Source organism: Apus apus, chromosome 25 (genome assembly GCF_020740795.1).
Source record: "Apus apus isolate bApuApu2 chromosome 25, bApuApu2.pri.cur, whole genome shotgun sequence".
Classification (NCBI taxonomy): domain Eukaryota; kingdom Metazoa; phylum Chordata; class Aves; order Apodiformes; family Apodidae; genus Apus; species Apus apus.
The window spans coordinates 1465421-1476881 of NC_067306.1; the positions used below are offsets into that span (position 1 = coordinate 1465421).

The 11461-nt window shown below is 44.7% G+C and overlaps 1 protein-coding gene across 1 annotated transcript; it reads left to right on the plus strand.

The window, feature by feature from the left end:
• Positions 1-2658: 2658 nt before the first annotated feature.
• FBXO47 (F-box protein 47) lies at positions 2659-11461 on the plus strand. The gene is made up of 10 exons (XM_051640178.1): positions 2659-2839; positions 3256-3426; positions 5728-5804; positions 6469-6546; positions 7583-7691; positions 8595-8771; positions 9365-9511; positions 10094-10236; positions 10625-10784; positions 11340-11461. The coding sequence occupies exons 1-10, from the start codon at positions 2659-2661 to the stop codon at positions 11459-11461; spliced, it is 1365 nt and encodes a 454-aa protein (XP_051496138.1).

Here is an 11461-nt window from a genome sequence, read left to right on the forward strand (position 1 = left end):
TCATGGTTCTTAATCAATTTAGATGCTTAGAGGACTGGTCTGTGTTACCAATCTGATGTAGAGCCTTTAGCATAAATAAAACCACATTTTTTTTTGTAACCTTTTGGTGTAGGCCAGGGGATAACAACATAACTCCACAGCTGCGCTCGGTTTAAGGTTTGCCATCCCTCACTTGAACTAGTGCGTTTTTATTTGCACTGACAGGGTAAAAGAGAAAACGGGGCGAACAAAAAGAAAAACAAATCTTGTCAAGTTAATATTTGAAGTGATTAGCTTTACTGCTCTGTGCGAGGGGCAGGGAAACAGAAATGTTCTAAAGCAATCTCCAAAGTAAACAACCTTTTGCAATAACTGTTTGCCAAATGCTAACACAGGATTCAGCAAAATATCAGGAACAAACGTGCATCCATTAGCAGGAGTTTAGCAACTGCTTAAGGACAAGAACCATTCTAGACTGGGTAGAAAGTTGATGCTTTCTGCCTTGTAAACAAATTAGCTTATAGCAACAAATAAGGTGACCCTTCTTGGCTAATATTTTGAGTTCAGCTTGTTAAATATTTAACATTTACCTTGCGATTTTCCGGTCTGGGTGAAGCAGTTCTCTAAACAAGTGGTATCCCAGCAGCAGATGGAGATGCACAGACCATTGCCCCGCTCTGGCTGAACTCCCTAAGAAATAAAAACCACGTTAAGTCAAAGAGGAAGCAACTGGGAGCTTTCAGTAAAGTCTCTAAGCTTTGGCTTTGAAACTCGCTGCTTGTACTCATTTTTATCTACATTCATTTTGCCTAGGTCTGCTCTGAATTAAAATAGTGATAGTCAATTCAACTTCAACCAAACTGAATAGAAACAGACTGGAACTGGGCGAGTACTTCTGAAAACCTCCTTTGTGGTGAAGTGTTTTTTTCTTCCACATAGCACAATTGCAAGGTAAGATTGTCCAAAAAACACTTGAAGATGCCATAAACCCCCACGGTATAGTCCTGCTAAAGACAGCCAGGGGAGAGGGGGAGGAAAAGAAAGTATCCTAGGATTGCAACTTTATTTCTAAAGCATGAATCAGAAATAGGTATCAGATTTAGCCCCTCTTGAGCAAAGTTTAGTGGTGCCTTGTTTATTATAAACAGGAGTGGAGCTGCTTTGTGTATCGTACACAAGGAATTTAAGTAGTCCTGGATCCACTGTTGTGTGCATAAAATTTCCACTGACTCCAGACTTTGCTTGGAGATGACAAACATTTTCTCACATAACCATATGTTTATCTGTAGGTGGTTTCTTGATTCTTCTTAAAGGTGTTAGATCCATTTTCTGCCTCTTGCCTGAGCAGTGCGAAGGCCTAATGAAGCACTAATTTTAGGAGCAGTGCCATTTGCTCATGAGGCTGGTGAAAGTTTAAACTCTGTCTTTAGTAGAGCTAGAATTGCACCACCCCTAAATTACAGTGACTTCCAGTGAAGTACAACTTCCTTAGCTGCACAATGCAAACTCTATCCAGCACCCAGACCCATTTGTAACCCTTTGGAATGAAATGCCCCATATTCTTTCAGTTGTCAGTACAAACAGGGCTCCCATTGTGGATGTGGAAGGCTTCCTCAGTGGCACATCAGGGAGGGCTGCCTTGCGTGCTTTTGTAATAAATATGAAGAGTGCTTGGAACTTGTTTTCTGTAATTTCTGTAAATTTTCAATCTTTGAAACAATGGGGCCTATTCTCCGAGTCTGTTTCCCACTGATGGTAACTGGGATGTTGCCCTGCAGCTTGGATGGGTTCCAGTTACATTACCACCAGTGCTGCCAGCTCTTGGGATCATACTGGAGCACTCAGGCTCTTTGGCAGTTTCTCTGGAGCCTCAGCTGCTGGAAACAGGAAATAGTGGGGAAAAAAAATCTCTGTTTAAAAAAATAATAATATTTAAGAGGTTGTGAGTCACCAACTCATTGTTGCAGACCTTCTAGAGACTCAGACAGGAGAAGGCAAACCTAAAGAACATATTTCTTGATCTTTTTAGATCTTTTTGGGGTGTTTTTAGATTGCAATCTTGTATCATCTCTCTGTATATCACACATCTGGTTGTGATGTGAAATTAAGCCACATATCAAACGCTGCAGGAAAGAAATTGTTTGAAGCATCACTTTGTCACTTGTGATCTTTGTGGGGTTTTTTTGGCCATGCACAAGCACGTGTGGAAGCCTGGTTGCCACCTCAAAGGAACCAAGCAACCTGGCAATCATTTCAATACCATCCCTCTAACTTTTCTCTGTTCTGTTGAATAATTAGTGTAAGGAGGGAAAATAACGTTGTTAATTACTGCAGCTTGTTCCATCACAAATACTTCCTTCAGAGTTATCTTCCTCACTTTCTGGAGTACATCCCACTCGCATGATGCCCTCCAATGCTTTTATCTGTTCCTCCTCTAAGATCAGCTGAATATTCCATCCCCTCAGACATGAAATTAGAAAACTATTTCATAAATTGTTTATCACTGCACTCAGTTGCAACTGACCTTATCCTACACATTCCACGAGACTTTGCCCCTCCATTGCTGTGCTGACAATGCAGTGACTCCCCTCTTAGCCTAGTTGTGGGTGTAGTATTTTCCTCCTCTGAAAACAGGACTTCCATGTGTTCCTCTCCAGGTGGTTTATGGGCCTAAGGACAATGGCATCCTTGGGAGGGACCAGCTACACCTTGATTCCCAACCAGAAATTCCGGCGCAGTAACCGGCGCTCCCGGCAGCCCTGCAACACCCTGGACATGGATTCCCAATCTCTGTCAGCACTGGGATATTTTAAAACACTTCCATTAGAGATCTTCCAAATGGTATTGAATTATCTTTCAGGTGAGGGCCTGTGCAGAAAGGTACTTCTCCCAACATCTGGAATTTACCACAACAGTTTTCTATTGAGGAAAAGTCATTATTATTTAAAATGTTACACCTTGTAGCTAAGTTGAAGTCATTTTGTGTGACTTATTCTCTGAAATTGCAGCTCTTATGTATGATGAACCAAACGACCAAAATTTAAATGATAATTACAAGCTATTTGAGGTGGTTTGGACCTGTTAGGAGCATTCCTCAGATCTATCAATTTCAAAGTATTACGTTTTCTTGACAGAGGAGATAAACAGTAATTAAACGTTTTCTTTGTAAATTTTAGTACTTGGCTTCTTTTGGAAGTCAGATCAGGTTATTGATGAGTGATCAGTATTTTGATTGCAGGAAAGACTGACTAGTATCCTGGGTTCTGCTTTTTCCAGTGAAGGACATCAGCATGCTGAGCATGGTGTCAAAAACCATCAGCAACCGCCTCATTAATTACATCTCAAGCCCATCAGGAAACCGAAGGCTTTTACTGCAAGACTTTCATAACTCTGAGCTACCTGGCACGAGAGAAGGATGCTCTATTTTAGAGCACTACAAGTCTCTAGGTGATCCTTTAATGCAAATGGTAACAATTAGAGGAGACCCCAGCTCAGCTAAAAAGTTTCTTTGCATTGATTGGGAAAATGTTCAGGTTATGGCCCAAATCATTTGTGCAGCTCCCTCTGAAAGGGAAGTTCTTCCCTGTGCCAAACAGTCCACTCAAATACCATTAACTGGCTGGGAGGAGGGAGGAGGAATTACCTGAAGTTACTCCAAAACCTCTTAGTTATGGAAAAAATTATGCCTGGTCTGCCTCCTCTGTGTGTGTTTTTTCCTATTGAATGGCAAGCAGGGCTCAGGCAGAAGATCAGCTCCCAGCAGTAGGTGTTTCCAGATTTAGGTTGTTTGGACACCACCACTGGAAACTGCAGCAGAACCCAGGAGTCCCAGGCCCCACACTGGCTGGAGGAATCTGGCTGCTGAGCCTTCCTTCATGGATTACTCTGGAGCTGCTCACATTCCTCAGCCTGGGAAATGCAGCCACAGAACTGAAACCCAGCCCAATTCTACAGCAGCTGCCATCAGAAGGGCTGCTTGATACTCCCTGCCCTGCAGATCACACCCCACTTCTCAGGAAAGAAGTAGCTCATCACAAAAAGGTTGTCACAGTTGCCAAGGACAAGCATTCCCCTTGGCAGCTTTGTGTCAGCTCCAAGGCTGACATGGGCACAAAGAACACGTTTCCCTCTCACTCTTAGCCTAAGGGCAACATGCAAATGTCAGCTCTTCTGCTCTCATACTGCTGAAGTCATTTAGACCAAAACCTTCCTATTGTAAGCCACCCGTGGAGGTTTTGTGGCATCTTGAAATAAATAGTAGTGGGTTATTTTTTAAATGAAGCCTGAAATACTACAATTCTTTTAAAAAATCAAAATGCCTTTGGGCTTTGTAGTAACTACAAATGCCAACTTTTTATTTAGATGTAGCTGTGAACCCATCACTACAGGCCTAGCAGTAAAACGTGACAAATTCAAAATATAAAGGTCTTGTCAGCATCTGTGCCATCAGTGGAAGGCTCAAATGAACATTTCTGTTAAGGGGTCAGTTGCAAAAATCAATATTTACAGCAGGAAAGACTGGACTGAATAGGAAAAATTCCTCCCACAGGTGACATAAAACTCACTCAATCTCAGAGGGCTCTGGCCCCACTCAAGTCCATTGCAAAGTCCTCCTACACTTGGAGTGGGGTCAGAATTTCATTGTTTAAAGTGAACTTGGGTTGTAGATGAGGGTGGCACTGCCCTCCCTCACGGGGCTCCTGTGCCAAACCAGAAGCAGTTCCTTTAACTCAGCCCTTTCTACTCAAGCCATTTTTTTCCCCACACCACCCAGACTTGCAACTCCACTGCCTGCACAGTCACTGCTGTCCTGCAGGGAATTCTCTCCAAGGCCTGATCCAGTCAATACAAAATTGACTTGACTTTGCTTTGGAGCCTGTGCCAGGCTGATGCATAAATGCAGGCTGCCATGCAGGGCTAGCACTGCCAAGCAAGGGAAGAGCCCATTAAGAACCACAGGAAAGGCAGAAAGTGCTTTTTAGACATTGGAGAAGTTCAGTGTTTTTGGGGACACTGACAATTCAGGGGAAAATAATTTAAAAAAAAAGATATTGTTGGGTTTTTTTTTTCCCCAGAAAAGTTCATACTTTTCTCTGGATGTCTTGTACAATTAACAAGTGATATATATGTAATTTATTCTGGTAGGTTTTGAACAGCAAGTTGTTAACCTGTTCCCTATCAGTAGTGTAAAATATGCTGCTTAACAAACAGCTGTTCCACACTACAATGGACTCCAGACTGACACCCTGAACACAAACCATTTCAGTCCTGTGTAGGAAAATTATTTCACCTCTTAGCCATGTTTTACATTAACATAGTTTAGAATATTTTCTTTTTAGAGCATGTGGCTATCTTGGAAAAAAAGTTTGGAAGCTCAGGTTTCCATGATGTAAGGGGAAAACCAGCACTCCCCAGGGTGCTGTTAGAAGAGGTGCCACAAGTAACGTGTATTTCCAACATTTTTAACAGCTGTGATTCTAAAACAAACATTGTGATTTTAATAGGGCTTTAAAACAACACAATAAACAAATTCTGGCAAAGGAAACTTAGGTACCACCTGACAACTTTTCTTTAGGAAAAGATGTCCCTGCTACAAAGCCCACAGCCCTTCTCCAAAGTCCAGGGTGCTGTTCTTCCTGCCTTCCAGCAGCTTTTCCCAGTGTGTGCCTGGGAATGCTGGAGCTCCTCCAGTAACCCCTGTGCCATGTCTGTAACTCAGAGTCCTGTAAGTGTTCCTTGTGTTCACAGGGCTGTTGCTCAAGAGATGCACACTTCTCCTGCCTACAAAAGACAGGCTGAAGTTTATCCACAAGGTTCTCTCAGAGGTAAGTTCACATTCCTCTCACTGGTGCTGCAAACCCCATCCCTGGCAGTGTTGAAGGGCAGGTTGGATGAGGCTTGGAGCAACCTGGGCTGGTGGGAGGTGTCCCTGCCCATGCAGGGGGTTAGATCTGGATGATCTTTGAGCTCCCTTCCAACCCAAATCATTTCATGATTCTATGAAGCTGCCCTTTGCACTCACAGAAGGCAATTAGTTGAATTATGCCTTTAACTGTCCCTTTGCTGGAGCTTATTACTGCAGTGTAATGAATATATTGATTTACAATCAATCTCTCTAACAGTAACAGAAGAGCCTAAACCAGCACACTGAGCACACAGCTGTCCTACTGGGATTCCACATTCCCAGATCAGTGCTTTGCAGCTTTCCTCCAGTTTCTGGACTACTAGGAATTTGGCTTGGAAAAGCACAAGTCTGCCCAGAAATGTCACTCTGCTGAACACAACCTTGCACTTCTTAGAGCCCTTTTGCTCACCCCTTTGGCCACAGTTTGGAACACAATGCTGGGTCATAACATTGATGCTGTAACTTGTTTCCTTATCCAATTAGGGAAGGGAATCCTGAATCACTCTAATGGGTGTTGAGGTGCACAAGCAGCACAGCATTTTTCATCCCAGTTCAGATAAATTATTGGTGTTTCACACTTGCAGATTTCCTGTTTTAAGCTCAATGGGTGCCCAAACCCTCTGCATTGTTTAGGACTGCAGTGCTATGGGGTGTTCTTACAGGTACAGTATCTTTGTGGAGAGAAGGCAAGTATCACAAATATAAAAGAAAACTAAGATTATTTTCTAAATTAATCTAGAAGTATAAAACTATTTTCAGCCTTGGGAGGTAAGGGGGGATATTTTTTCACACAGTTCCCTCAATTTCCTTTCTGATTGTTAAAGTTGCTGATTTGACTCTTGATTCCTCGGTCTGGGTTTCCCTACCAACCAGTTTGGATTTTGATTAGAGATTTATTATCCAAGGAGACATGGGAGGAGGGGAGCATTTTATTACACAGCTTCAAATTCACAAACCAAGGAGCAGAGGTGGTTTAGTTTAAAAGTAAATGGCTAGACACTTCACATGCCAGAATATTATTGTTAGCTTAAAATTAATTTAAACAAAACAAGACAAAAACAGTGCCAAAGGAATTATTTTGGCAATGCACAGCTTAGCACCTTCCAATACCTAAAGGGAGCCTACAGGAAAGATGAGGAGAGACTTTTCACCACAGAGGACAGTGATAGGACAAAGACTAAAGGTTTTAAACTGAAAGAGGGGAGATTGAGGTTGGACATCAGGAAGAAATTCTTCCCCATGAGGGTAGGAAGGCACTGGAACAGGTTGCCCAGGGAAGCTGTGGCTGCCCCCTCCCTGGAGGTGTTCAAGGGCAGGTTGGATGAGGCTTGTGCAGCCTGGGCTGGTTGGAGGTGTCCCTGCTCATGGCAGGGAGGTTGGAACCTGATGATCTTTAAAGTCCCTTTCCAACCTGAACCATTCCATGATTCTATAATACTGGAGCAGCATTAGCAGCTTGTGTTTTGGGGCTGCATTAAGCCCAAGAACAACCTCTGCCATCACCTACAGCACCTCGAGCAGATAATGGTTCCCCATACTCATCAGGGAGATGCTTTGCAAGCACCACACTCCAGGTGTGACACCTTCCCCCTCTGTTCTCCTCATAAGTTGCAGGACAGATGGTATTCATCTAACGTGAGGAGTGGCATCTAAGGCTCAATCTATTAATTTTTACCCCCTTTCTTTCCCAATCCTCAGATCCTAACGGCAGGCTGGGATGAACTGGAGTGTCATCGTGTGTTTAACTTCCTCTGTGAGCTGAGCAATCTGCCCCGTAAGGTGCAGACAGTTGTCAGCAGCAAACCAGGTAAGCACCAGACAGACCCAAGTCCTACAAGATCAGAAAGTGCCATCATGGAGAAGTCAGAAAACGCATCTTGATTAGTGCAAACAAGATGTATCTGGAGCTGAGAGTGATTTAGCTCAGCTAAGCCTTCCAGCACGAGCCCTTTCCTGGCTCTCCTGCATGTTCTGCCAGCCCCAGCTTTGCTCAGAAATGTGGCATTCTAAACCAAATACTTGCCCCTCATCTAGGGAGATGCAGCTATTTTTTCTTCACCAAAAGCAAAGCAAAGTCCCTTTGTCTTTGACACAAATCATGTAGTGAGGACACTTCTCTTGAGAGGTGTTTAGGGTTTTCTGAATCATCAAACCAATGGATAAGTGATGTATATACTTAAACAGCAACATGGATTTGAATCTTTACACCAAGCCAGTGAAATCTGTGGGAAAGGATCCAACACAGAAATCCAGTGATGCAGCAAAAAGCTGGATTTAGTATTTCTGAAACACATCACTGACGTGGCACACACCTCTCCAGAAATTCTCAGGTTGCCCAGCACAGAACTGGGTCTTTCTGTGGGACACTTTATACGCAACCATCTAAACAACTTCCTCCTGCTTCCACTTACGGATGCCATCAGAGAGAAAAGAGTAAAGTAACCAAAAGACAGAGCTGAGGGCCCCTGAAGCCAGGCACGAGCTGCAGCAAGGGGCCAGAGGGGGCACAATAGATTCTGTGGCCAACAGACCCAGAAAAGCCAGACTCAGGAAATCACAGCTGAGAATTTAAGTTCAGCTCCCTAGATGTTCTTAGGCAGCTTTAAGAAAACCCTTCTTTCTCTTCCTATTAAAAAAACCCCAACAAGTAGTGATGACCCACGTTGCAGGCAGCCGGCTGGATTCCTGCAATCCACACTCTTTCCTGCAGGCAGTGCCCGGAAGCTGGAGCTGCGGATCAGGCTGTACTGCCGGGCTGTGCTGCTCAACCACTGGAGCCACAGGAGTGACTCTGCTTTCTGGTTGACCCGCATTTTAAAGCCCTGGCCCATGGTCAACCAAGCTCGCCTGCTCTACATCATCTTTGGGCCAGTGTCCTCCCTCGATGGTGACTAGTCTGGGATTGGGGGGGGAGGGGGTGTTAATTTGTCAAGTGTGATCCCTGAGAATGAGGTTTCCTTGCAGGATGCAGCATTTCTGGCAATGCAGCTTCATGCAAATAGAATGTGATCATGTTGCCTAGAAAAATTGCTCTGCTTAAGAAGAACTAACCAACTTATAGATCATTCCTGTATTTGATAGTGTGTGTATGTATCTGTACATCCATAGATACATAAAAAGTTACAATTCAAGTGAAGAAATTGCACCCCTGCTCCTCTGTGCTCCCCTGCTTTGGGGAGACTTAGCTCAAATGCACCTCCAAGCAGCACTTGCTCCCCTGCAGAAAAGCCTGCTTGTTCACTTAATTATCAGACCTGGGTTTCTTTAAATCACCCTTTGATTTGTGCTGCAACTGCCACTGTCCCTGCTAAATGACAGATGGGGGGGGAAGAATGTCACTGTCCCAAAGACTGAGTGGTGGGTCCTGAGTCCCTTCCTCAGGCTGCACTGTGAGGCCCAATTTAGCACCTTCCTTGGCTAGAAATAAATAAATGCACTACTCTGTCACTTAATAGGATTTATGATTAATATATTGCTCAGGACATGTGGTTTGGCAGAAAATGACAGAAGGACCAACAGATGAGACCAGTCTGAAAGGTCTGGCAGATGCAATCAAACTGCTGTATGACACAGAAGCCAGAGAATGGACAGCAGACGACGTTATCAGTCTTGTGGATGAGCTGTCAGGTGTGTTTGTGCCTTTATCATTAATCCCTGGGATTACCTGCCTGTGGCCTCCAAACCTGGCAATAAACGTGCTGCAGGGGAGGAGGTGCCTTGGGAAACTGACTGCAACATTCCTCATGGAAGCTGTGGCATAACTGGAAAAGTCATTACCCTCAGCAGCCAGGGATGGGAGGAACCCAGCACTGCTCCCAAAGCCAGGCTGTCCTTCCCCCCCTCTGAAATGTTTTAGACCTTTACAATTCAAGTCTCATCTAACCATTATTGAGGAAACGTGGTCCAAGCTGAAAACATAACATTTGTTTCAGCCAAAATTCAACTGAACCACATGAACAGCTACACAGAGGGTTGGTTTGGGGTGAGATTGTACCACAGAGGCCACCGTGTCGAGCTCCAACTGCACTGCTGGGAGGAACTGCTTGTATGACTTCATTGCTGCAACTGGATTCCAGAGGGTATTCCCTCAAAATGCTGGTTAGCTGTCAAAGCCAACAAGTCATAAATCAATCTTCTCCAGCACAGTGTGGGTGACACTCCTTCCTTTTTGTTCAAAGATCCCTAAAATTCTCTGTTTTGATCCCCAAGTTGTTCCCCGGGAGTGGCTCATGGAGAACAACGCCCGGCTTCTGATTCTGAGTGGAAACAACATTTGCTTCACTTTTATGGCCAGTAAAGCTGTGAACAGGAGAGCCATGGAGCTAGCCAGGCTGACAGTCTTCCTGGCTTTGGTGAGTACCACCCAACAGAGCAGGCTCAGCCCTTTGGTCTCCCCACATTTCCCTTCTCAGACTTGAAAACTCTCTTCATCTACTCCTGCCTACCAGGAGTAAGTCCAGCAAGAGGCTCAGTTCTCTTCCACCCCCTGGTCCCTGACCAGCACATCTCCACAAGATAACAACCCATCCTAGAGGAGGAAAAGTACCACTAGCAGCAGGTTGAGAAGCTCCTCCCTAGAACAACCTCCATGTCCTCATAAAAAGCCCTCATTTCCAGGCCATGGCCGCAACCCACCCAGTCATTCAGGAGAATCCGTAGTTAATTCTAAGATTTAATCTTCTCTTCTATAGCCTTGAACTCATCACAAAGGGTGATTCTGATATTTCCTCTGCCTGTCAGGTCTGTGAGAAGGACCTGTACTGCATGGACTGGGCAGTGAAAATGATGCAGAAGGTCTGCAAAGTTTTCAGCACCCCAGGGGAGAGAAACCACTTCCTGCAGTGTGTGGAGAATGCCTTTGCACACATGAGCATGGACATGCTGCAGGCAGTGCTGACAGGTGAGCCTGGGCTCTGCCAGCCAGGATGAGCTCTTTACTCAACCAAGTGTCATAATTAGGAGACACTTATAACTTTTTACCCCAATCTTTCTTGTCTAAGAGACTCCCAGTGCCATGGAGAGTGAAGCCAACAGCCTTTTAAGATGCATCTCACCAGCACACAGGGCCTGAGGTACTTTGGGCTGTGTCTGAACTCATGCTCCCAGCCAGCCCCTTTGGCTGCAGTTGCTCCCTGGCCACAGCCCGGGGAGAACCTCCAGCCTGAGGAGGATGGCAAGCTGTAAAGATGAACTGCCTGCTCAGTTAGGACAGATTTTTGTCTTGTCATGCACAATTGTTCTCACCCATCTTTGGACAAGCTGGTGAAGGAATGTTGGAGAGTCTCCTGTGCCAGTTCACAGCTGCCCTGCTGTCAGGTGCAGTAGCTGCTGCCTCATAAATCTAAGCAGAGGCTGCTGATCCAGCCTCTGCTGAAAACACTGAAGGAGTAAGATTTATCTTCAAGTAAGTAATTTAATTTCACTGATCATTTTTAAATGCTTTCCTTTGCCCTAGCTGGAGACCGTGATGAGGAAGACACCAGCTTCTTGAATCTGTTCCATCTGGTAAATGCACAAGCAAACTTCCACAAAGAAATCTTGTACCTGACCATGAGAAGCAGCACTGACCCCGTTTGA

What these genes read in the sequence shown, in the direction of transcription:
- FBXO47 (XM_051640178.1), top strand. Translation starts at nt 2,659, where the DNA reads ATGGCATCCTTGGGAGGGACCAGCTACACCTTGATTCCCAACCAGAAA. An exon ending in AGTTGTCAGCAGCAAACCAG is followed by an intron (nt 7,692 to 8,594) that starts GTAAGCACCAGA and finishes TCTTTCCTGCAG; the next exon opens with GCAGTGCCCGGAAGCTGGAG. An exon ending in TGACAGTCTTCCTGGCTTTG is followed by an intron (nt 10,237 to 10,624) that starts GTGAGTACCACC and finishes TCTGCCTGTCAG; the next exon opens with GTCTGTGAGAAGGACCTGTA.